Source organism: Fomitiporia mediterranea, assembly GCF_000271605.1.
Source record: "Fomitiporia mediterranea MF3/22 unplaced genomic scaffold FOMMEscaffold_13, whole genome shotgun sequence".
NCBI lineage: Eukaryota > Fungi > Basidiomycota > Agaricomycetes > Hymenochaetales > Hymenochaetaceae > Fomitiporia > Fomitiporia mediterranea.
Window position 1 is genome coordinate 1,103,507 of NW_006760398.1, and position 25,473 is coordinate 1,128,979.

The 25,473-nt window shown below is 41.4% G+C and overlaps 6 protein-coding genes across 6 annotated transcripts; all 6 read left to right on the forward strand.

Moving 5' to 3' along the window:
• Nucleotides 1-8,489: 8,489 nt before the first annotated feature.
• Nucleotides 8,490-9,699, forward strand: FOMMEDRAFT_31318 (uncharacterized protein; the record flags this gene model as incomplete). The annotated part of the gene is made up of 4 exons (XM_007270328.1): nt 8,490-8,537; nt 8,623-8,755; nt 8,805-9,278; nt 9,332-9,699. 4 exons carry the CDS (start codon nt 8,490-8,492, stop codon nt 9,697-9,699), a joined length of 1,023 nt encoding a protein of 340 aa, XP_007270390.1.
• A 1,157-nt stretch (nt 9,700-10,856) lies between these two features.
• FOMMEDRAFT_160839 (uncharacterized protein) lies at nt 10,857-11,949 on the forward strand (the record flags this gene model as incomplete). The annotated part of the gene is made up of 4 exons (XM_007270490.1): nt 10,857-10,886; nt 10,944-11,079; nt 11,140-11,637; nt 11,690-11,949. The coding sequence occupies 4 exons, from the start codon at nt 10,857-10,859 to the stop codon at nt 11,947-11,949; spliced, it is 924 nt and encodes a 307-aa protein (XP_007270552.1).
• A 1,807-nt stretch (nt 11,950-13,756) lies between these two features.
• Nucleotides 13,757-14,991, forward strand: FOMMEDRAFT_136591 (uncharacterized protein; the record flags this gene model as incomplete). The annotated part of the gene is made up of 4 exons (XM_007270491.1): nt 13,757-13,798; nt 13,855-13,984; nt 14,040-14,558; nt 14,612-14,991. The coding sequence occupies 4 exons, from the start codon at nt 13,757-13,759 to the stop codon at nt 14,989-14,991; spliced, it is 1,071 nt and encodes a 356-aa protein (XP_007270553.1).
• Nucleotides 14,992-16,278: 1,287 nt separating this feature from the next.
• Nucleotides 16,279-21,675, forward strand: FOMMEDRAFT_142841 (uncharacterized protein). The gene is made up of 17 exons (XM_007270492.1): nt 16,279-16,879; nt 16,931-17,019; nt 17,073-17,134; nt 17,194-17,329; nt 17,390-17,881; nt 17,937-18,515; nt 18,577-19,371; nt 19,457-19,635; nt 19,687-19,770; nt 19,822-19,912; nt 19,965-20,052; nt 20,108-20,294; nt 20,347-20,680; nt 20,731-20,831; nt 20,888-21,113; nt 21,182-21,375; nt 21,433-21,675. The coding sequence occupies exons 7-17, from the start codon at nt 19,305-19,307 to the stop codon at nt 21,520-21,522; spliced, it is 1,641 nt and encodes a 546-aa protein (XP_007270554.1). The 5' UTR covers nt 16,279-16,879; nt 16,931-17,019; nt 17,073-17,134; nt 17,194-17,329; nt 17,390-17,881; nt 17,937-18,515; nt 18,577-19,304; the 3' UTR covers nt 21,523-21,675.
• A 537-nt stretch (nt 21,676-22,212) lies between these two features.
• FOMMEDRAFT_94237 (uncharacterized protein) lies at nt 22,213-22,610 on the forward strand (the record flags this gene model as incomplete). The annotated part of the gene is made up of 3 exons (XM_007270355.1): nt 22,213-22,396; nt 22,462-22,529; nt 22,584-22,610. The coding sequence occupies 3 exons, from the start codon at nt 22,213-22,215 to the stop codon at nt 22,608-22,610; spliced, it is 279 nt and encodes a 92-aa protein (XP_007270417.1).
• A 157-nt stretch (nt 22,611-22,767) lies between these two features.
• FOMMEDRAFT_160846 (uncharacterized protein) lies at nt 22,768-25,328 on the forward strand (the record flags this gene model as incomplete). Its single annotated transcript, XM_007270493.1, has 6 exons — nt 22,768-23,014; nt 23,072-23,565; nt 23,619-24,326; nt 24,392-24,760; nt 24,836-24,983; nt 25,240-25,328. The coding sequence occupies 6 exons, from the start codon at nt 22,768-22,770 to the stop codon at nt 25,326-25,328; spliced, it is 2,055 nt and encodes a 684-aa protein (XP_007270555.1).
• Between the last annotated feature and the right edge of the window lie 145 nt (nt 25,329-25,473).

A 25,473-nucleotide genomic window follows, 5' to 3' on the forward strand; every position in this document is an offset into this window, starting at 1 on the left:
CATGAATTTACATCAAATAATCACTGAATTCTGTACAGAATTCAGTGAGAAATAGCTATTTTTTTGTTTTGTTTACTTTTGTGACAAAAAATAATGAATCATCAAGTGTGACAATACTTATGAAAAAGGCAGTAAATACATTTGTTGTGACTTTTTTGTAATGAATGAGTACAAAGTAGTAATTGTTGGCTAGCTTAACAACATCCTATTCAGAGTTGACCTTAGTATTTTAAGGCTTGAAACAGTACTTTCAGTATTTAGGACAGGAACTTGTAAATGGAAAAAGCTTACTAACAACAAGTACCACAATCATTGTACAAAACAAGTAGTCCCTGATCCAATCAGGATGTTAGTGACAACAAGTAAGAGACATCTGGCAGACATTTTTGAGGAGGACAAGGAAAACACATTAAGGAATAAAACAGTACAAACATCTGTTGACTTTGTTAAATCTGTGTCTACATTATCTGTATTGTCTGGTCAGGTTGTTTCATTGCTTGACAACAACCACAAGTCTACTTTTAAATATGTTATACAGTTTTAATTACAATAATAATACATGCTTAACCTATCTTACTTTACTTGTCTTAAACACTAACTTTAGCATTGATTTAATTGTATTAAAATGTATTAATCATATAGATAAATATATCTTTATTGAGTATATTAGAAAATATCTACAAGAAAATGAAAGAATAGGAGAAAACAATAGAGAAATGATAGAGATAGCTCTACTCATTGTTAATAACAATGATGAGCATGTGTTTCACACTGTAGGCATGTGTTAGGGACAAGGAAATAGAAGTAATGAATGCAGGCTAGAATAAGTACTGGTTAGCTGAAGTTTAATACAGATTACAATATTAGGCACATACTTTAAATAAGTGAACATACTGTTAATAGTAGGGGGGGGCAGGGATAGGCAGTAATAAAGAGGGTGTGGGTGACACATAGGAGGGCAGTAACAACATAGGCAAGATTTTAGGGAATGTTATGAAGAGGGTGAGTATTAGCTAATAACAGTACTCAGGCATTACTTACTAATAATAATGTTCCTACCCTTGTTTTTGTCTTTTCTTGTAGGATAACCTGTAGTATAGGTTCTAGACATGAACCAACCTTGTCAAATGACATTATTAAAAGCAATACACAAGCAAATATAACACAGACACAATGTATAATACAGATATAATATTAATAAAACTGTTGAAACAATCTGTAAATCTGTTAGGAATTGTAAAATACAGTAACTAAGTTTGGAAAAGCTTAACTCAAGACTTGGAACCAAGTAGTTTATATACAAAACTCTATTAGTCACAAGTCTAGAGATTGGCCAGATCAACTAGGCTACCTTTGTTGTCCTGCTTAGTAAGAACTCCAGCTCAGCATTATTAACCTCTAATCATCACTAATAGGTGATCAAGCCATTAGTAGAGAGAGGGGACAAGAAGGAGTAGGTACTAAGTCAGTTAGGAAAAGGTAACAAAACCTGAAGACAAGGTCTTTATCTCTCTAAGGTTAAACACATACTCTAGTACAGTATTACTTGATAACCTTAACTAAAGACAAGTCATTTAGAATGCTTGTATAGAGAGAGGATCTAGAAAGAGTATAGTGTCTAGAGTAAGAAGTATAAAGGAAAAGACTAGGAGAAAACCTGAAGAGATAAAAGGAAAATATTATACTTACTTAAAGAGAAACTACATAACTAGCTAGGAACACTTTATACAAAGACAAAGGACTATTAAAGCTAGTAAAGAGTCAGAGCTAATACTCTAAAGCTCTATACTTGAGGAGGACTAGTACTAGTGAAGGAAAGGGAACTGAGAGCTCTGAGGAGAGACTATAGGAAAGTAGTCTCCTTTATACACTTTGTCTATATAGATAGGAAAGTAATAAAGTTATAAACACAAGGACTATATGAGGACAATATAAGGAATACATGAGACAATCTAGAACTTTGGTTGTAAGTTCTAGGATTGAATACAGAAGCATAAAGATAAGGCTAGAAGTTAATAAGAATAATTGTCTCCTAAACTAAGTCTATTGAAGAAGACTTAGAGAAAGATCTAGAACATTGGTTGTCAGTTCTAGAGTGTACACAAGACAGTCTAGAACTTTGGTTGTAAGTTCTAGAGACAGTACAGAAGCACAGCCTTTTATATTACAAGAGTTATAAGGAGTCATTAGAAGTCATAATACTCTACCTTATGAGAAAAGTGTATTACAAACCAGTGTACAGGAAGTACAGGTTGAGTCAGACAGAGTCATAAGAATAATAGAGAGCTCCACTTTATAGGAAAAGTATTACACAGCTTACACAGTATAACTAGTTAGGAGGACTCATAAGGAGTTATTAGAAGTATGAGAGGAAGTATAGAAGATATAACAATACAGTAAAGGAGTCATTAGAAGATTAATCTAGGATACAAGAAGACACAAACTAGTGTAGTATACAGTCTAAAGGATTAGCCAGCTCTACTTTATGAGAACAACAGTGAAGGGAGTTACTAAAGTTACTAGAGTAACATTACTCTAACAAAAGGTATATAAGGAGGCCAGTTTGGCCCTTAAAAGATAGTTTTATCAACTTAAGTTACCTAGTACTTAGAAGTACTCTACTACTAACCTACTAGGCTACACTTACAGCTTGACTAAAGCAGGACTCCTCTACCCTCTCACTCTACAAGTCTACAAGTCTTACTCTCTATACTCTATTCTGTTACTATTCTTAAGGATTAGAACTAGTAAAGTAAGTATATCTAACAAAATCAAACATGTTATAAGTCTGGCCAACTTATAAATGTTTGAAGGGGAGTAGTAGTAGTACTATAACTACCTCTAAAAATAAAAATAAAATAACTACAAATCAAATAAACAAATAATTGCAAAACAAACATATTATTAAACTAATATATTTTTGAAGGGGAGTGTTAACATAGAATGATACATATAAGTAACAGACATACTTAAGACATAGCTACATATTATATATACCTACTAAATCAACAGACAAGAATGCTCACAACAAATAACACCTACAACAAACAAGAGTAGAGTCTACTAAACCCTTATACTGTGTGATTCCCTCTAAGTATAACCTCTCTCAATAAAACATAGTAATTTCAAGGCCCTAGATACCTAGGTTACCACCTGTACTATATACTAAACTGGCCTTGTTAGACCTGGTCACAACTATGTGACTGGCCCTTTATAATATAAATGTGTTGTTTGTATTATATATTTTAGTCCACTGTGTGTTAACTTTGTGTGTTGTTAGATATTTATTAAGTTTTTGTTCACTGTTGTGTTGTTAGTTCTGTACTTTGTTCATCATTATATTATTAAGTTGTTGTTTGTTGTCATGTAGACTGTTTAATGTGATTGAAATTGTTCAGAGTTAATTTGAAGTTCATACATAGTTTACTGTTCAATGACAGTATTGTTTTCACAATAAATCGTTCAAAATCATTATTAATATCATATGTGCTTCAGAGACCTGCAGAATCTTATGAGTACTGTGTAAGATTGTAAATGCATATGTTTTATTTATTAAGTTTGTTTGAGTATTACTAGTAATTTCCTTTTACTTTACTGTGAAACTAATGAATCATACTAGTAAAATGTATATTTGGTGTTGTAATAATATCCTTCTTTAATCATTACTGTCTACATTTGTCTACATTTGTATATGTGTTAAGCATTCAGCAATAGCTGATTTGTGTCTTTGGATTGAAGCTTTGCATTGATTGTATGTTGTAATATTAATAATATTATTTGTTTTTGCTAGATTGCTTCATTCTGAGATCAATAAGGTTTTATACTAACATATATTTGTTGTATAGATGTTATATCTGGCTGTAGGCAGCTTGCTATGTGTCTAGGTACATCATATATGTATTATATTATGAATGTATTGTCTGTTCATATTGCTTTGTGTTATTGTTTATATTTATGTATTAATTTATTAATATTGTGTTCTGTAATGAATTGTTTCTGACACATCCTGAGTAACTATGCAATCTGTTGCATTATTTCTTCAATAGCTAACATAATTATCTGTCATAAATTGTTACTAACGTGTGTTTGTATTATTTATTATAATATTATTGTGAATTGTTGCAATTGTGATGTCATGAATATTTATGAGTATTATGGCTATTGTTCTTTGCTTTTTCTTTTGCAAAGAATAGTACATTGTAACACAATCTGTATATAAGTAATATATTGGATTATGTTTACTATAATTGTCTCCCAGCATACTTTAGTTAATCTAGTGCTATGCACAATTGTAGTATTTGTTTGACGTTTTATTTGTTAATTGGTTTGCTAGGTAAAACGTTTTATATATCAGTTTTATTTATTTTATTTGAATCATTGTATAGATATACTTATTAGTATCTATCCAATGTATTTCATAGTATTATAATACTGTTCATACTTGTATTAATTATGTGGTGAGGGCAAATTAATTGTTTGTACAAGAATCAATTTAATAGTTTTATTTAATTATATGTATGTGCTCCATACTTGTTTATATTGTTATTATCTGTGTGCCATTCAGTTGTAGTTACAAATTATATTGCAATTATATTTGTATTATTGTATGGATGTATTATTTATTGTTTTATGTACATTCTAAAGTATTATTTTCATTATTCATCACTTTTATCCATGAGCTATAGTCTGGATTGATGAATTATTTCATTATATAATATGATAATTGTCTGTATTTTATTTATTTTTGTATTAAACTTTGTTAAGTTAATTGAATTATTATATTAATATTATTTGCTAAGTATGAGCATTCATTTCATAGTGGAATTATTATTTATTTAACATTGAAGTTCAATTGTACATTATGTTGACTTCTGTTATTTGTTCCAATCAATGTTATTTTGTGTTGTACTGAATGATTTACCTTTGTGATCCGTTATGTCTGTCTGTAACTTCTATTACTTATTGTTTTTTAGGATCAGCAATAAGATTGACATTTCTACATCATGAATATTCATTTGTTTATCTACAGTTTTGTGTCATGAACATTTGCACATTTGCTACAAAGAACACTTTGGGAATATGTGCCATTTCTAGGCTTTATTATTATTAATTTATTAATTATCTGTTCAAATAGCTTTTAGAAGTATTGAAAATGTTATGTAATGTATAATTTTTTATATTCTTTAATAAGGTATTTTGTGTTTGACAGATTGGTTGGGTTCATGTTTTGCATTCAACAGATTGGTCAGATTCATCACAGATTTCACTTAGTAACATAGTCAATATGTCTACATTAAGAATTCAATGTTTATTATTAGTGTGTATATTGTTCAATCACTCCCCTTCAATTCAAGAAGGTTATTCTTTGAGTAATTGACAAGTAGTGTAAGTACATAAGTACATTATTGATTTCCTTTCATGTATTTGTAATCCAACAAGTAGTGTTAGTACTTTGTTATTTTACTTTTGTGTGTTTGTTAGTATGTGTTACAATGTAACAGTATACTTTAAGTTAACTTGTAATGTTTGACATACATCATTTTGTTTAAACATTATACTGTAACATTGTGCCATTTGTTTTATAAATTTTAATACAATGTTTGTTATATGTCTGTAACATTTATATTAATTGTAAATGGACAGTTTGTCTGTTATCATTCTCTAGCATAATTCTGGGCATTCTGCTGCATTTACAGTTATAATGTCAGTTGCACATCTATTCATATCTTTGATAGGATGTAATAGATATGCTTGTGTCTGCTTTTCTTTATATATTATACTGTTTGAGATAATGCCTTAAACGTTTTATTAATTTATTTAATCATATTATATTATGATTGTTTTTGTTTGTAATCATTATAATAAGTGTGTCTGTCATAGTTTTTCTTTTATTTGTTGTACTAGCTGTATTAGTAGTACTTCACTTGTATATAAGCTTTGTAGCTTTAATATAAGTTTATTTATGCTTTGTTAAAGTATATCTATGTTCTGTACAATTAAATATGTTCTGTTACATTGTTTTAGTAATAGTAGAGGTATTATTCTACTGTTTGCCATTATTTTACATTGTTATTATATGTTTACACTATCATAGGTGTAAGGTATTGTTATTTGTTTATTAACTATAATTGTGTACTTGTTCCTATACTGTAGTTACTGTAATGTGCTTTGTAACTTTATTATTATTATTTATTAATTGGTCTGTAGATAGTTGTACACTTTCATAAACTGTATTAGTGCATAGATATTGAATGTCTTAGATATTGGATGTATATCTGCTAACTTCTTTAACTCATATCTGACATGTCTAACATATCTGAGACATGTCTTACATTAATTGTTTGGCTGTGATATTACTATATATGTTATTATTTGATTTATGTTATAACATATGTACATTCATTGACAATGTCAATCATTTGTACTATTGTAATATTAATAGCAGATGAGTAGTGTTTGCTTTCTCAATCTTTATAATGTTTGTCTGTAGTATGATCAGTTATTTATAATAACATGATTTCTGTAATATTATAGAATATTTTTAGTGATTAAATGTTACAGTAAGTGATACTCATCATAGCTTTAACACTGTCTACACAGATCAAGTTATTACTAGGCCAATGATCATAATTACTAAGATGATAATCATATAATGTCTGAGTCATGTATAGTACAGTAGATTGTATGTCCACAGTATATCAATTTGTGTTTAGAATACTCAGACAGGTGTGTTGAGTTCTGTATCATAGTATACTGTGTGTGTGTATGTGATCTGTAAAACTACATAGAGTATAGACATAGTAGAGTGTAGATAAAGTATAGGCAGGGAGTGCAAGGCTCATAACCTATTGAGAGAGGTTATACTTAGAGGGAATCACACAGTATAGGGGTTTAGTGGACTCTGCTCTCATTCATTGTAGGTGTCATTTGTTGTGATCATCCTTGTCCATTAATTCAGTAGGTATATATAATATGTAGCTATGTCTTAGGTACATCTGTTGCTTATATGTGTCATTCTATGTTAACATGTTTATTCTAGACTATAGTCAAGTCAAAATAGTGTAACAGGTAGTGTAGAATTTGAGAGTATTACTACTATTATTATTAGGTGTGTTTTACTCAAGTCTTAGAGTTAAGCCCTTTATATATCTTTTGTTGGTTCTCTACAAATTTAGTTGCTCATAAAACAGAACTTATTTGCTAATCATGTAGATAAGAACATAGTATCATTTGTAAAAAAAGGTTTTGTCTTGAATTTTTTCTAGTAAGATAAGAAGAATATTATTATAGATTATAATCTCTCAAGTTACACATGACTTGTAATACATATAAAAGGGTGATTATTAGATATTTAGGAGTTTATCTTTGTACTTTGTTCTATGTACTAAGGTTGACCTCTTCAATCCCAGGTCTTTTGCCTGTTTTGCCTCCTTGAGTAAGACTCTAGCCTTTTACAAATTTAGTATTACTCTGTTAACAGTAGCACCTGACATTTTAGTTGCTTCTCAAATGATACATAATACATGTACAGAAGATTATTGTCACATGTATTCTCTACTATATTGTTTTCTCTTAAAAACCAATATTCTAATAAATGATGGACTCAATGACTCTCACAAACCAAGCAGGGATGTCCAAATTTAGTATCTATAACCAAATCAAGGAATTATGTAAATTCTATGGATCAATAATTCTTTGCTTGTCAAGGTGTCAACAATAGGATGACCTGCAATCAACTGCATTCTTCAACCTTCACCTTCTACAACAATCAGTTTTTTGTGCTTTACCGGAACTAGCTTTGAAAAGCAGGATCCTCACCATACCTGGAGATGATTCACAGCATAGATTGCTGAATGATGCCTGAGTACCGGCGTTCTCGGAGATCAATCCAGTCGATTGAAATTTGCACAAAGCTGTAAAGTATTCACCATCACCATTCAGCGCTTGCTCTGTTCGGTTCTGTCTCAGCACACTGCAGCCTGCTCAACGACCGGCAGATGACGGAGACCTCCTTCGCCTCAAAGCTATGGATAGCGCGCTTCCTTTGACTGAATTTCGCCACATCAGACAAACTGAGCCGAGTTACAGTCAGTTAACACGCGCTAAACGCTAACACAGTAATTTTAGCCAGAAATACTTCCGTTTCATGCCTCTGACAGACCCGTGTCGGGGAAGCACGTCCCTACTTCACCACAAGAGGCAGAGTCTCTCTAAAAGGATTGCATTCGCATTGAAATCCGGACTTGAGCCCTCACTACCCACATTCTCCTTTTCCTGGGAGCTGGTTCTTCATTTTTTGGTGTATGTGACTTTGGCTCTTTATCTCCTGCTCTGTATTCTATTCCTGATATGTCCTGCAGGTTGACTGCCATCTCCCTTCATCCGACCTTTCACTTTCATTTGCCGTTCCATTGCTCCGCACCTTTAAGTATCAACAATTGACCTTTGACTTTAGTAAGCCTCTTCTGCATTATGTAAATTGGCAGGTAATGACCAATAACAGACCGACTGTCAACATGGGAGGAAATAACCAGGGGGTAAATGATAATTCAGATGGTGGTTCTCAGGTTCTCAGCTCGTATGTTCCATGTTGTTAAGGCATTTTAACTTATTCTTGAGCAGATAAACGACAATGATCCACAAGTCATATACAGTGGCATATGGGCCCAGATCCAGTTTACGGATCCACAGAATCTTCCAGAGACATTTCACTCCACCGGAGACAGTGGCTCAAGTATATCTGTGGAATTCAATGGTAGTTTCGTTCATCCGGTTCATTGAATTGAACCTGACAATCCTTTAAGGCAGTCGGATTAGAGTCACAGGCATAGTTCCGCCAGGTCAGGATAACATAACTGCCAAGTATTCAATCGATGGCGGCCACCCAGTCATGAGTCCAGTACCTATTATCTCACAAAGCACCCCATTATTGTACCAGCAATTCTTTATGTCCCAGAATCTATCCGACGGACTTCACAATATCACCATTGACGTCGTGGAAACAGGCCCTAGCCGGAATTACTCCTTTCAATCTTTACAAGTCTTCTCGGATATAGATAAGGATGGTTCAAGAAGCAATGATCCCGTCGGGCATGGCATAAACGCTGCGGCCATTGTTGGTGGCATATTAGGGACTGTCATATTTTTGCTTTTGTGCCTTCTCGGGGCATTCTACGCTTGGAAAAGGAGAGGGTTAGCTCGAACGTCTGGCAACGGCCAAGACTGGCTGTCGTACATGCCGTACCACGCCCGGTCTGTATCTGAGGGAAGCCTGAGAGGTGTGATTTTACAGTGACGTGCGTGGATTACTGATACGATATACGGTTATCAGAGAAAGCATATTACACGCCTGAAGCTTCTGTGATCGACACAGATTCAAAATTCACTTTCGCGAGGCATGGAGGTACATCCACTAATCCTACGCGATCATGGGTGTCAGTCGACATGCCGCCGAGTGTGCCGCAGAGCGCCGTTGTCAACAATCACATTTCTGGCTGGTCATCTTACAAAGGCTCAAGTGTGCTCGTCGATCAACCACAAGTCGAACGGTCGCGATTCTCGCCTTACACTACGACAACGTTTTCTCCTATGGCCTTCAGGGAATCGACCCTGCTCCCTGAAGTGAGTCGTTCGGTAGGAAGGGTTGAGACGCTGGCATCCTCCGAGGCGCCTGGTCCTTATGAAAGCCGCAAGTTGTAGTTTCTCGAGAGTATCTCCTGGAGCCTAGGGTGCTTATGTGAGTCGGTCGATATTAACTGGAGATCTCCCGCGTTACTGCGTGCCACAATCGAATCTGATGCGTCTAGGAGCATTGCCGTTTGTGAGCCATAACAACAGTTAGCAGGTACAAATTAAATTTACAATCCCCTATGATGTCAATAAGATGCTTTTTGCGTTAGGCAAACCTCATTCCTTAACCGAGAAGGTGCACGTGACTCGTTCCTGTCACTTTCATCAATCACAAAGCTCAAACATTTTCTTGTGATCGTTTGCATTATTCCATCTGTACTTTGATTTCTGCCTATGGAAATAAGTCTGTTCACCTTTCTTACGAAGGATTACTACATATCAGTGTCCCTAAGAAGCCGGTTGCCCATTTCTCTCGTTATACTCCTTGCCGTCGTTGCCGAGTCCTGGGCCTTCGTCTTGCCGATTTAGAGATCGATAAACTACAAAAAATTGTGTCATTGTGAGTACCAAGGCAGAAAAGACGGATCTTCAAGGTTGTAGTACCTCACTAATCATTGCTTCCAGACATAATAAGAGATTCGAGGTGAGAATTATCACGAACCCTCCCAGTACTTGACTATTGGACGCATCCGAACAACTGGGCCGTGGAAGAATCTCTCACCTGATGAAATGCTCCGCAACGAGACAATGTAGTAACGTTTTGCTGATACTGTAGTAACCCGCCCATCTTTACGATGTTGACACAAACACGACAAGTGGATCGTTGCCACCGTTTCTATTCAAGGACATCAGGCCGTCTATTGATATTGTTACTCGGATGGTTCTGAGCTGTGCAAGTGTGAGACTCAAGAGATCTTTTGTTGCTCTAAAAGGTTGGTAGTACTTTCAGGTTCATATTGTGTTTCGTTGTCGTCATTGCTGCCATTTGTCTCGCTCTGGTAAACTGGTCCTGTCTTGGCGTATGTCCACTAACGATACTTGCTTTTTCCTCAACCGGTTGACCTGGCATTCTTCATAGATTAACTGCCTTCTTCATTTCGGCCCTTCAAACGTTGTCTATTCTATTTAATATAAGCAATTATCCATTGACGGTAGTTGGTCCCTCCTCGTTTAATCCAGATAAAACATGATGACTAATAAGTAATGACAGAAAAGGGTGCCAAACCATGGCAATCACAAGCTTTCAGGGCACTCAGGTTCTTGCCCGTGCTCTCTAATGGAACAACAAATCATTCTGATCTTTGTTTTCTAAGCACATAAACGACACGGATTCTAGCGTTCAATATACTGGCCAATGGGTCTTGAACCAGTTTACGGATCAAAATGGCCACCAACAGACATATCATTCAACTGCACAGAATGGTTCGACAATATTTGCTCCCTTCTACGGTCTGTATTTATCCATAAAATTGCATACAGTCGATACTTATCACTTATTGGCTTGTGTAGGCAATCAGATTAAAGTCATGGGCATCACTCCTACGGGTCAGGGATCATTAACTGCAAATTATTCCATTGACGGTGGCCAACCATCCATGGCTTCCATGCCCATTATCACACAGAGCAGCCCGTTATTCTTCCAACAAGTCTTTCTTTCTCCAAATACGACACTGGGCAATCACAATATCACTATCACTGTCCTAGAGACTGGCACCGACCGAAACTTCTCCTTCCAATCGCTCACCGTCTCGCAAGGCGATGTTTCAAGTATCACTCATCACCATAGCGAAGATAGGAACGAACATGGCACAAATGTTACGGCAATCGTTGTTGGAGTGTTAGGAACTGTTATATTCCTTCTTTTTATTGCTCTCGTCCTATTTTACTTATCCCGGAGAAGGCTTCTTGCACAAGTATCGATCTACAAAGAAGAAAAAATCCGGAAAAATACTCTTGAATCGCAACGGAACACATCAGGTACGCTTGAGTCAGCGCTTCCTCTCTCGGGTATGCATCTTCTTGTTTACGTGGCAATAAATCGATAACTCACTTAAAACAGAAGCACATATCAATCCCTTTATTTTGCCACAGAGAGATCCAGTAGATACTATAATAGAACAAGGAGGATCGCGACGGTCCGCCACTACAGTGGGTGGAACATCACTGCCTCCTTACTCGAGTTTCCGAATTCCGTCGGGGGACCTTTCGCAAGCGCAGAATGCACATTTGACGACAAGAGCCTCGTATGCAAGCTCGGGGGAAGTTATCAGTAACCGTTCAGTTAACGAAAACCCTTTTGAAACAGACCAGAAGCTGTAGGAACTTGGGTCAGGAGGTGATTAGAATATTCATGGCTAATTGTCTCGCATCCAGCTTCCTAGTCATCGACCTTGCGCGTGGAATTCTGACTGAACTGATCTCGTCCGTTCGGACCCTCGTACTTTGTGTATCCATTTATACCACATTAACAAATCGTGATCCATTCTAGAAAATCCATTCAAGTTCATATTGGACAGACTTTAGGCATTCCCTACCAACTGACCGGTTGCTGCTACTTGAGATGACAATAATGAACCAGGCAGCAGTCTATTAAAAATCCGAGCAGCATCACGCTCCCGTGCTCATCCTTCTCGATCGTGTCGACCTGGAATTGTGTATTAGTAAGTGCGAGGGATGGCACAGGGAAATGCATGTATGTACACTGTACCAAAATTTATAATTGCTACAGTAAACACCAGTCCCGCGAGCTGCGGAGGGAATGGTAGTAATTACTATATCAGCTATTCCAGTGGCTGCTAATCGGGCATAACAACAACTTGCTCAGGGACGCTTCACCTAGCGTTGGACCTTTATTAATCTTCTGTTGGTTGCTCACGGGTGTAACTTGCATATGCGCTAGGACTACCGATCTTTTTCGATAAGGTTCTGGAGTCGCTTTCGATAGCCACACCTTCGGATGCAAAGATTTATTTTGACGTTGATTCATAGGACGACGGATCCTTGGTTATTGTTGCATACTCGGTATTGGCTGATTTGGCTCTGTCAAGGGCACAGGCCCACAGGGCACCAATTATTTGTTCTTTTTGCTGCGTACCTGGATAGTGACTCAGATAATCTATACAAGTGTACTCAGCTCATCTCAATTAAAGATAGTATTGTTCAAGAGAACGAACGACACGGCTGGCGACACTCATAGAGTCATACGATGAGTCAGAAGTCAGAACTAGAACATCCAAATTCAGCAATGTGATGTATTACCTAATCAATATCAACAACTTTTTGCCACGTCGCGTCGCGGGTTCACGTATCGTAACGGATTTGCTGAGGTTGACCCGCAATGGCCGAACTCCATCCTTCAACACATATCCTCTACGACGATCGGAATTCTCGTGCCTTTTGTCGAGTTAGGGACTTACTGTGAAGAGCAGTATTTCACCACGGCCCAGAGATGATCAAAGACCATAGAATGATATATGATCCACAACGCTTCTGGAGAGCAACCTGGTTGATTTAAATCTGCAGGAAGCTGTTCCGGTACCCACCATCACCATTCCATTCTTCGTTGTGTCCGGCACCGTCTCTGTTCACTGCAGCTTACCCGATAACCAGTAGATGGTTGATACTTTCCCCACCTCAAAGCTGTTGAATAGTGCGCTTCCTTTTCACTGACATTCAGGCCAGAAGGCGAGTCGATTCGAGCTATGTTCACTTGGCCACTTTGTCGGATCCAAGTGCTATTAATGTAGCACCCTCGGTCGGTGTGTTCTTTGTTGCATGCGTCTGATCGCCCTGTGGCAAGGAGACGCGATGCAATCTTACCATGGTAGAGACACTCTAAAAAGGCTGCATGCAATTTGGGAACCGAATTTCTCCCTTGCGCCCTCTCCTGTTTCCTGAAAGCCGGCTCTTTGTTTATTTTCTTTGGCGTATGTGACCTTTCAGTCGCTCCAACCCCATCGACTAACATCTTACAGATTGACTGCCTTTTTCTTTCATTTAAATTTCCTACTCTCATTCGGTTGTTCCATTTTTTCAACAAACTCAGCAGGCAACCATTAAGATCGGTAAGTTCTGATCTGCACTGTCTGAGCTGATTGATGACGATTAGCATTGACTAGGTGCCACGATGGGATGTAAACATCTGGGATTAGGGGATGAAGATTGTTTTGTACGTATTCTCGTATACTCTATCCTAGTGATTCATGTTGACTTGTAGTTGCTTAGAATATATTCGACCAGGACCCTCAAATTCAATATAACGGCCAATGGGTCCTAAATCAGTTTACGGATCAAGGTGCCCAATCGTCTCACTCAACTGGACAGAATGGTTCCAGCATATCCGTACCATTTTACGGTTCGTCTTCAATATGTAGATTACATTTGTATGTGAACTAGACAACATCCTGTAGGGAATCAAATTAAAGTCTCAGGTATAATTCCGACGGGCCAAGGTCAACTGGTTGCGAATTATTCCATTGATGATGGTCCACCATCCACGAGTCAACTGTCTGTTATCTCGCAAAGCACTCCATTACTGTTCCAGCAGTTTTTCATGTCTCCGAATCTGACGCTGGACAATCACACGATTACTATCACCGTTCTACAGACTGGTTTCGACAGGAACTATACCTTCGAAATGTTCACAGTCTGGCCAGATACGATGGATGACAGCACTTCGGATAAGAGTACTCAGCAAGGTGCTTCGGACAACGGTAGTCAACAAGACACAGATGGGACTGGACGTGGCAAAAACACTGCGGCAATTGTTGGTGGAGTGCTGGGAACCGTCATATTTTTGTCCTTATGTCTTCTAGGGGTGTTCTACTTTTGGAAGAGGAGAAGACTCGCCAAGATGTCCAGCGATGGCCAACAGCGTTTGCCACCCATGATGTATTACACCCGACCTTTATCTGAACGGGATTTTCAAGGTGGGACTTCACCACGATGTATCCGGACTGCTGATACGAACCGTGGTTATTAGAGAAAGCTGATTACACAGCTGAAGCTTCTGTGATCGACACAGATTCAAAATTCACGTTCACCAGGCACAAGGGAGGATCTACCAATCATACGCGATCATGGGTGTCAGTCAACATGCCTCCCAGTGTACCGCAGAGCGCTGTCATCAATAATCACGTTTCCGGCTGGTCATCTTACAAAGGATCAAGTGTCATTGTCGAGCAACCCCAAGTTGAACGGTCGCATTTCTCACCTTACACCGCCACCACGTTCTCTCCTTCGGGCTTCAGGGAACACAAGCCGCTTCCCGGAACGAGACGCTCGGCAGGGGTTCCCCCTAGGATCGAGACACTGACTACATCCTCTGAGTCGCTGGGCCCTTACGAAAACCGCAGATTGTAGTTTCTCCAAGGATATTATCAAAGACTGGGACTGCTTGTGTGAGCTGGTCATTATTGACTATATATTTGCCTCTTAAAAATAGTATATCAAAATACGTTTCTAAGGGCCAAAACCAATTCTGGTGTGCTGGGACCATTCGATAATAAGAGTTTCATGTAAGAACACACAGAAATCTTCCGGTCACCATTCGGTTAATGAAAGTGCTTTCGGACTAGACGAGAGGCTGTAGGAACTCAGGTTAGAGTATTCATGGTTGCCTGTCTCGCAGTCCACCCTCTGACTCGGCGAACTTATACGTGAGATTCAGTCGGACTATCCTTGATTGCTCGGACCATCGGATTCATAAAATTATTTATGCCTCGACAATTTTGTCTTTCACTCCGGACACTATTCAATAATGCTTGTTAGTCAAGTCTATAATGGAGGAATGTAGTTACCACCTGATGAGTCATCGCAGCTTGAGATTATGGGCTTGACGCAGGATCCATATTTTTGAGAGCATGAATAGCGACTGATGACCATGGCCGAGTCCAGATTGTAAGAAAAAGTTAGTGTGAACCGTTGGAATATATCATACACTCAGAGTATTTAAATTGCCACAACAAGTCCCAGAGCTGCAAGCTCAGGAGAACATAAACATTATTTTTCGGATTCGTTATATTTGTAGCTGCCATTTGATGGTAGCTATGTCCTAGTTATCTTGGGGAGCTTCACCTGGATGCAAAATCTAATATATGTTTAGCCGTAGGTCACCTATTCACCCCGTCAATCTTATCGTTCTGATAGGACCTTGATATTATAACCAGTAGTCACATACTCCGAATGCAAAGAGTTAATTTGTTTTGAAGTTGGGTCACAGGGTGACCAGATATTATTACTCCGTGTACCTTTGTGGACTCAGACTCGGATTTAGCTCTGCCAAGGCGACGATTGGCAGCGTCTTTTGTTTCTCGAATGATTTTCACTGCATACTCGGAAGACAGCCCGAGTAATCAAGACGCATACATGTCTGCTCGATTTATCTCTATCATAAATTATTAGTATAGTGAACCATCGACCTGGAGACTGTTATCTCATGCATCACTTCACGGTTCCATTTTGGGTGAACGCAAATACAACATATAAAGAAAGAAAAACTGTGGGTCGTCCAAATTTAGCGTTCACATCAAACATAGTCTATCTACGTAATCGACCGGATTTAGCCGTATATCGGCAACTCACTCTACGTTCAACTTCGACTCGTTCACTTGTGTTATATCCATTGGCAGTCGGTGCAGAGGCTCCAATAAATCTCATCTGTAGACTGACCCGCGATGACCGAACTGCATCTCATCTCGGACACGTTATAAACGTCAGAACTCTCGTACCTTTCTGACTGGTCAGGAAGAGCGAGATTTCACCACGACCAGGAGATGATCAAAGACCGCTGAGTGATATCTGATCTACAGCGTTCTCAGAGAGCAACCGGCTTAATTAAATCTGCACGAAGCTGTTCTGGTGCCCACCATCACTATTCAATTCTATGTCCTGTTCGGCAGTGTCTCGGTTCACTGCAGTTTACTCGACGACCACCAGATGGTTGATACTTGTTCCATTCCAAAGCTGTTGGGTACCACGCTTCCTTGCACTGAATTCCGCCACATCAGGCAAATCGAGTCGAGTTGCGTCCACCTGACCAACGCTGGAACCAGTTGCTAGTGCGGCATTCTTTGTCAATGACATCGCTGTTGCGTGCATCTGACAGTTCCTTGGCAAGGAAACCTGATCCAACTTTTCCACGGTACACAGAGAAGCACTAAAAGGGCTGCGTGTGCTTCAGGAGCCGAATTTGCGCCCTCGCCACCTCTACCGCTCCCTGAAAGCTGGTTTTTCATTCACATTCTTTGGCGTGCGTGGCTTTCACGACGCTTCAGCTCTCCGAGTCTAACATATCTTATAGATTGACTGCCTTTTCCTTTCATTTGAAAATTCCCACTTTCATTCGATCATCTCGTTCGTTCAAATTTTAACGACTGTTCTTTCAGATTGGTGGGTCCATTCTTGCACCCGTAAGTCGACAGACAGTGATTTGTGTAGAATAGGTGTCAGTATGGGAAGTGGTGATGGAAGTAGCCAGGGAGGAAACGGGAATTCTGGTACACAGGTTCGATACTTGTCTTTTGTGCTCCGTTTTGTCAAAACATATTGACCTTATTTGTTAAGCATATATATGACACGGATTCTAGCGTTCAATATACTGGCCAATGGGTCTTGAACCAGTTTACGGATCAAAATGGCCACCAACAGACATATCATTCAACTGCACAGAATGGTTCGACAATATTTGCTCCCTTCTACGGTCTGTATTTATCCATAAAATTGCATACAGTCGATACTTATCGCTTATTGGCTTGTGTAGGCAATCAGATTAAAGTCATGGGCATCACTCCTACGGGTCAGGGATCATTAACTGCAAATTATTCTATTGACGGTGGCCAACCATCCATGGCTTCCATACCTACTATCACACAGAGCAGCCCGTTATTCTTTCAACAAGCTTTTCTTTCTCCAAATACGACGCTGGGCAATCACAATATCACTATCACCGTTCTTGAGACTGGCTCTGGCCGAAACTTCTCCTTCCAATGGTTCACTGTCAACTCAGGTATGAAGGATATCAATGATTCAAGCGACAATCATCACCATAATGGGCATGGGGATGGACATGGTACACATACAGCGGCAATTGTTGGTGGCGTGCTAGGGGCTGTCATATTTTTGCTTTTCTGTATTCTTGGCGCGTTCTACTTTTGGCGAAGGAGAAGGTTAGCTCAAATGTCTAGCAACGGCCAAAATCGTCTCCCACCTATGATTTACTATGCCCGGCCCATATCTGACGGAAGTTTGAGAGGTACGACCTTGCAGTGTCGCACCTAGCTACTACTGATGCAAACTGTATTTGTTAGAGAAAGCTGATTATATGCCTGAAGACTCTGTGATCGACACAGGTTCAAAGTTCACTTTCGCAAGGCACGGAGGTACATCCACCAATCCTGCAAGATCATGGCTATCAGTCGATATGCCACCCACTGTGCCGAGAAGCGCTGTCGTCAACGATCGCATCTCTGACTGGTCGTCTTACAAGGGCTCAAGTGTCATTGTCGAGCAACCAAAAATTGAGCGGTCGCGTTTCTCACCTTACACCACGACAACATTTACTCCCATGGCCTTCAGGGAACCAACCCCGCTTCCCGGAACGAGACGCTCCGCAGGGATTCCTTCCAAGATTGAGACGCTGACTATGTCGTCCTCTGAGTCGCTGGGTCCTTACGAGAGCCGCAGGTTTTAGTTTACCGGTCTACGGGACTTCATTTGCTTATGGACATATCTTCCCGTGAATAATTCTATCTTTGTATCGTTATTTCTTGTTGCGTTTTTGTTGATATCTCGTGTGAAGTGTTGCCTGGGTCATTAGTTTAGCACACCCGTATATACCCGTTGTAAGTTCTCTGTCAGAAGATGTACATGAGTCAGATTGTGTCCAGCTGCATGATCAAAAAGGGTTTGAGCTTCTGTTTGGATCGTGAAGAAGTGGTCTGAGCATACATGTATTATCCCTGATTCCGTCTTTAAGGTGTTTATTTCATTGACAGAGCGGCACGGCGAACGGCATGGCAGTGTGAGAATATGACACTTTATAATAAACTAATGATCGACGGCTAGGTCTCCAGCAACGCATGGCACGACCTAGATATCTTTCATCATGTATCACATTCAACATGAAACACGTCCGTCTGTGGCGCTGATACGGCAGGAACCAGTGTGTGGAATCATTCGATTGCGCTTGTTGGTCATTGGGGACGCTAGTGCTACTGCATAATGGACGAGGCAAGGTTGAGGGCTCAGGCAAAATAATTGGGGAGAAGAAAGCTCATCTGGATTAGTTGAATAGACTCCGAGCTTCCGCTTCAGACATGAACCTTGAGTGCCTGCGAGTGGCAGAGACGCTGAGACATAGAGATTGCCGGACGTTTTCATTTGCAGTCGTCAAAATTTGTTGGTATCTTTCCACCGTCGCCTACCGCGGGTGCGTGATGCAGGAATGCAGCTATATTTGCATGGACATATGTTGAGCGGATATAAAGGGTGTCCGACGGAGCAGCACAGGCTCCAAAGCTACAATTTCGTTAGCCCGCTGTTTTCGCCCCCTCGCTGCTGATTACTCTTTAAGCGCTTCTGCCGGGCTGCAGAGGAAGGATTTACCCCATTGATAACCCCATTTTACTAGTCTACATATTTTACATATCCGCGCAAATCGATCGCCCAGGGCCATAATGACTCGCGTTCTAATCCCGGTCTGGTCCGCAGACGGCGTACAAAAGCTCAAGGTTGCTCCCCAACGTACGCATCCCACTTTTCTGCACTCTCTCGCCCATCATGGAACAGATTATGAACCGTTTGCATGCCCTTGACTCGCACCTTTCAGCTCCGGCGAAGCCTGCGAGAGGCATGACACCTCCTGCACTCAACGGCTCCGTCCATGTTGTCCGATGCCTTGCCCAGCTGCGCTCGAAGGACAAACCTATCGAAAAATACATCTACCTGGCACAGCTGAAGCAGACAGATGAACATATGTTCTATCACCTCTGCGTTGACAACATGACTGTATGTATCCTCAGTTTTTGTTTCGAAACATTTTTGACTTATCGCGTGCAGGAAATAACCCCGCTGATCTACACTCCTACCGTCGGCGATGCCTGCATCCAATTCTCACACATTTATCGTAGACCGGAAGGAATCGTGAGTGAAGTCGGCTTCCTCATTACGCTTCGACTTACTTTCAATTGTCAGTTCGTCTCGATCGAAGACAGAGGCAATATTCGCAGTATACTCAACAGTTGGCCGCGGAAGGAGGAAGCCCGCATTTCCGTGGTCACTGACGGTATGGGAAAGCTCCTTCCAACTGTGCTTCTTCTTGCTCACCTTCTGTGAAGGTTCGCGAATTCTTGGTCTCGGGGACCTTGGCGTGAATGGCATGCCTATTTCCGTCGGCAAACTTTCCCTTTATGTCGCCGGTGCCGGGTAGGTTTACACCATTTCCCCACACTGGCGCCGTTCATTAACCATAAACATACAGAATCCGGCCTTCCTCAACTATTCCGATCTGCCTGGACCTCGGAACTAACAACGAAAAATTCCTTGATGATCCGCTCTACCTCGGCATGCGGCGCCGCCGCGTGTCGGATGAGGAGATGTCGGAGTTTATGGAAGAGTTCATGTATGAGATGCACAGGGCGTTCCCCAAGCTCCTCGTGCAGTTCGAGGTTTGTCGCCGTGGCCATCGGAGGTGAAACTTGCACTGACCTCAGTCGCTAGGACTTCTCAACGGATAATGCTTTCAAGTACCTGGATGCCTTCCGAGACCGTTACCCGGTATTCAACGATGACATTCAGGGCACCGGTGCTGTTGTACTTTCTGGTTTCGTCAACGCGGCGAAGCTTGCTTCGGCGGCCGCTGGGACTCCGCTGCAAGACCAACGCATCCTATTCTTGGGTGCTGGTTCTGCGGGCGTTGGTGTTGCAATGCAGCTCATGAGTTTCTTCACGCTCCTCGGAATGAGCAAGGAGGAGGCTCGTCGTCGCATTTGGTTGGTCGACTCGCAAGGTCTGATCTACAATGAGCGAGGATCTTTGGCGGAGCACAAGAAGTGTAAGTTTAGCTCCACCGCATATACTCAGCTTACTGAGACATTCTTGTAGACTTCTCGCGTGACGACTACTCTGGCCCTCCGCTGAAGAATTTGGTTGACATCATTGAGTATATCCGACCTACCGCTTTGCTTGGTCTCTCGACTATAAATGTATGCAGCCGTCTTTTCGTTGCTGGACTCATCAAAGCTGACAAATATTTCAACAGGGTGCATTCAACAAGGAAGTCGTTGAGACTATGTCAAGGATCAACGCACGCCCGATTATCTTCCCTCTCTCCAACCCAGTCAGGCTTTCAGAATGCCAGTTCGATGAGGCTGTTGAATGGTCGGATGGACGCGTCGTCTTCGCCTCCGGTTCGCCGTTCCCACAATTAAACTACAAGGGGAAGGACTACTACCCCGGACAAGGAAATAACATGTACATCTTCCCTGGTATGTCTCGTACCCCATTGATGCTGATCCAGGGACTTCTGACTGACTTTCATGTGATTGATAACCAGGTCTGGGACTCGGAGCTATCCTCTCCCGTGCTGCGAAGGTTTCGGATAGAATGGTCGAAGCGGCTTCTCTGGCTCTCGCTGACTCCCTCACGGAAGAAGAGCGGTCTCTTGACATGGTATATCCGCGCGTTGAACGGATTCGTGAAATCAGCGTGCATATTGCTGTGCGTGTCATCCGCACGGCACAAAAAGACGTGAGTTCTTTCTATCCACTCATGCTATTGGCAACAACCATTGACGCTTCGTGATAGGGCACGGACCAATCCGTTTACCTCCGCTCGAAGAATGACGAAGAGCTCTTTGCATATGTCAAGAGCAAGATGTGGAACCCTCAGATCTAAAAGTACCAATGTTACCTTGTGATACACCTTTTCTATGATTCGGCCTGCTACTCATGTCGAAAGTATTGATAGACCTCAGCTCTTATGGCTCCTTTAGTGACTGTTGTGTAACGATGTTGTATGGCTTTACAATAATAGATGTTTACCTTATCCTTACCAGTGCCGTTGTATAAGTGGTTATGAATGGCTTCTCTTGTGTGCAGGAGATGGTCTGTTGTACATACATGTTCTACCCAAGAAAGTAAAAGTCATAAATGGCGAAAAGGAAGAGGAATGGATGAACAAAGAGAGACAACAGAAACGTAAGAGAAAGGAAATATGACGAACGTGTCGAGATGTGTGAGCCAATGAGAAATTGGGAATTACATAAGCTCTGGAAAATTCGGCACTTGGTGACGTTCCTTCTTGCCGTGCTGTCTTCACCGACGTTCAGTTCTTTACCTCTAACCACCATCATGCCTGTGAGTTGCAGTTCAACTTTCGGGCTGAAGGGCAGACAACTTATATCTCTTTGACTTACAGCGCCAGTCTCGTTCACGTCCAGCTGCACGTTCCGCTCCTGCACCCGTTGCGGGTCAATCGCGCTCGCACACAACTGCAGCGGCACCGGCTGCAGGTTACGGGCGTGCACCAGTCGCTCCGCCTGCACCCCCGGCAGCAGCGGCGGCACCACCTGCGCGTGAACCGGGTATGTTTGCGCAAATGGCGGCAAACATGGGCTCTGTTGCTGCAGGTTCCGTCATCGGTCATGGCATTTCTCGCGCTATTTTTGGTGGAGGAGAGGCTGCTGCTGCACCCGCTCCGGAACAAGCTGCTCCAGCTGCTCCTGCGCAGCAGGCATCGTCTGGTATTAGCTGTGACGTTCAGGCAAAGAGTACGTTTTGAGGTTTTTTTTACACGTCTTTCTTCGGTTTTAATGGATTTTCAATTGGCTTCTAGGCTTTACCCAGTGCTTGGAAAAGGCGGACTTGCCGAGCTGCACTTGGTACCTTGAGCAGCTCAAGGCAGTGAGTCACTGTTTCACTATTTTGATTATTTGCTCGTTGATCTCTTTGCTCTAGTGCCAAGCGGCTGCTGCACCTTACTGAGCTCTTTCCAAATTTGCATGTTACATAGACAACTAGTTCCGGATGGAATTTACATTTGGCATAATGATATTCACATGCTTAAATCTGGTCTTGTGGGCTTCTAGGAAACTAACTATCTGAGGTGGTCGTGCAATCACGCGGAAATGCTCTCTGGAAGATGTTGTATCGAAGTGTCACTTCCAATCCGACTTTTCCCGATCTTCTGTGTGTCGTATGGAATGGAATGAATCTTCACCGTGGCTTTCCCGTGTCTCGTGAATGTTGTGATTCTGCGCTAGTGGTCAACGACAATGTTTTGCTGGAGGTCCTCTTTATTTGCCGCGAGATTAACAGCCGAGGCGACATCTCGATTGTTCTACGTCTCTCAATAACCTCGCAAGTTCTCTGTCTACCCGATACAAGCAGTATGTAAAGACCGAGGACCTTGAGAATGCCATCTGCCCTCAAGCTTTGACCTGAAGGCCATCCTGATCGTTCTACATCTCTCGTTGACCTTGCAAATACTCTATATTCTCGGTACCAACAGCATGGAAGGACTGAGGATCTTGAGGATGCCATCCAGCTGCAACAAGCCGCTCTTGAGCTTCACCCTGAAGGCCATCCCAATCGATCTATATCTCTCAATAACCTCGCACATTGTCTGTCTATCCGGTATGAACAGCGGGGAAGGAGTGAGGATCTTGGGAATGTCATCGAGTTGCAACAAGCCGCCTTTGAGCTTTACCATGAAGGCCATCCTAATCGTTCTACGTCTCTCAATAACCTCGCAAGTTCTCTGTCTACCCGGTACGAGCAACGCGGAAAGACTGAGGATCTTGAGAATGCCATCGAGTTGCACCGAGCCGCCCTCAAGCTTCGCCCTGAAGGCCATCCCGATCATTCTGTGTCACTCAGGAAACACTGTCTTTATACGCTCAAATCGAGGAACGATGGAACATGGATGAGTTTGAAGACTGTATGTAATTACTGGAGTTCGCAGCTGTTCATAAATTCTCAGGTTTGTTGGAGTGCCTTCTTGCCGCGCGCCAATGGGCAGACCTTGCACGATCACACGACCATGGCACCAGTATTAAGGCTTACAAGGAAATAATATCGGTTATTCAGTATTCTCTCACCGTTAGTCCAACTCTCTGCGAACCATATGATTTCCTTACCAGGAGAAACGTCCGTGGAACATGGACCTTGGAGGCAGCTTCCTGCGCAATTGAGAAGAATGAATTGGAACATGCTATAGAGATACTTGAGCAAGGGAGGGGCTTACTTTGGTCACAGCTGCACGGGTTTAGCGCTCCCTTGGTTCAGCTTGCAGAAACGAATGAAGAACTCGCTAACAAGTTTAGGAATGTCAGTCGCTTGCTAGAGAACCTCACAACATCACATGAGGGATTAAGGTCTAATTCTGCTATGGGTAACAGTGGGTTACTTGGGCTAACCGTTAAGACTGGAGGGGAGTCATTCGACGAGCTATTGAGGATGAAGAGACGATTTTTGAGAGAGCAAGAGGAGATTGTTAACGAGATCCGTCGAAAACCGGGATTCGAAAACTTCCTTCAGGGTACGCCGTTTGAGGTATTGCAGCAGACCGCTTCAGAAGGTCCGGTAATTGTAGTTAATCACTGCAAATATCGTTCCGATGCACTTATTGTCCTCTCCCGGAAGGATCAACCAGTTGTCTGTGCGGAGTTAGACAGCAAACTGTATCAAGATGCCACCAAAGTGTGCAAAAAGCTCCTGAGGTGCCGTAGGCGAGATACAGCTGCATCGTCCAAATATGACAAAAGGCTTCGCAAAGCAATGAGTTTCCAAATGCCGGGTTCGCATTCCTATCTGCCTGCCATAGTGCCGAACTGTTTCATTCTGGTGCGTACGACGAAGCACATCATTTGTCAGCAGCTATGCAGTTTAGTGGGTTCCGGAGCGTAATTGGAACTATGTGGGAGCTATATGATGAAGACGGGCCATTATTTTCCAGAGTGGTTTATGAGTACATGATCGAATGTGAGGGCGATGAACCAATGTATAAGAGGGCATCTGCAGGCCTTCGGAAAGCGGCTATTGAGTTGAGAGCGCAAGAAGGGATTCCGAGCGAGCGATGGGTTAATTTCGTGCATATAGGTGCTCGAATGATGCCGTATTGGACTGTACAATATGTACTTTACTGGTATTGTCTATCTGATGCTTGTAATGTGTTCGGATTTTATTGCGCCAAGAGGGTTTGCACATAGATGTCTGAACGAGAGACGATCCAACAATCGTCGAGTAACGCATCAGGGTGTGGCTGGGACAGATGTTCGGAAATTATGCACGAGGACGAAGCTGAGGCCAAGAAGCATAAAGTTGATATTATAGCTATATGGACAATTGAGATGAAAGGTCTGAGTAGAGCAGGCTTTCTCTTGTGTATCAAAGAATCTGGAGGACTAACGTTGTTAAATTCACTGGCTTGAGAAACTGAGCAACTAATGAGCTGCAAGTATCATTGTTCTGATCTCTCTCAACGCATGTAAGATCTGAAGACAGAAATCTAGATTACTACAGTGTATCAAGAGCAAAATAGACATACTGTACTTGTTTGCCTAAGCGATTTCCGACAATATTCTAGTATCACATAAAATCATGGAAATTTTAGACCCTTCAGTTGCTTCGGTACTGGAAGTGCTATCGAACCCTACTGGAAGGTCAGAAGGGAGGAAAGGGACTTCTGACAAGCGTCGTTAAGTTCCTTCGGCGAATGGCATTCTGACTTCTTTTGGTACATAATAATGCACACTTGTCAGGAAAAAAACCTTTTACGGGGTGTCAATGTAAGTCGGATAGCCTCCAGATTGTGCGACGCAGCCAAGCCGTATCTTCATTAGAAATC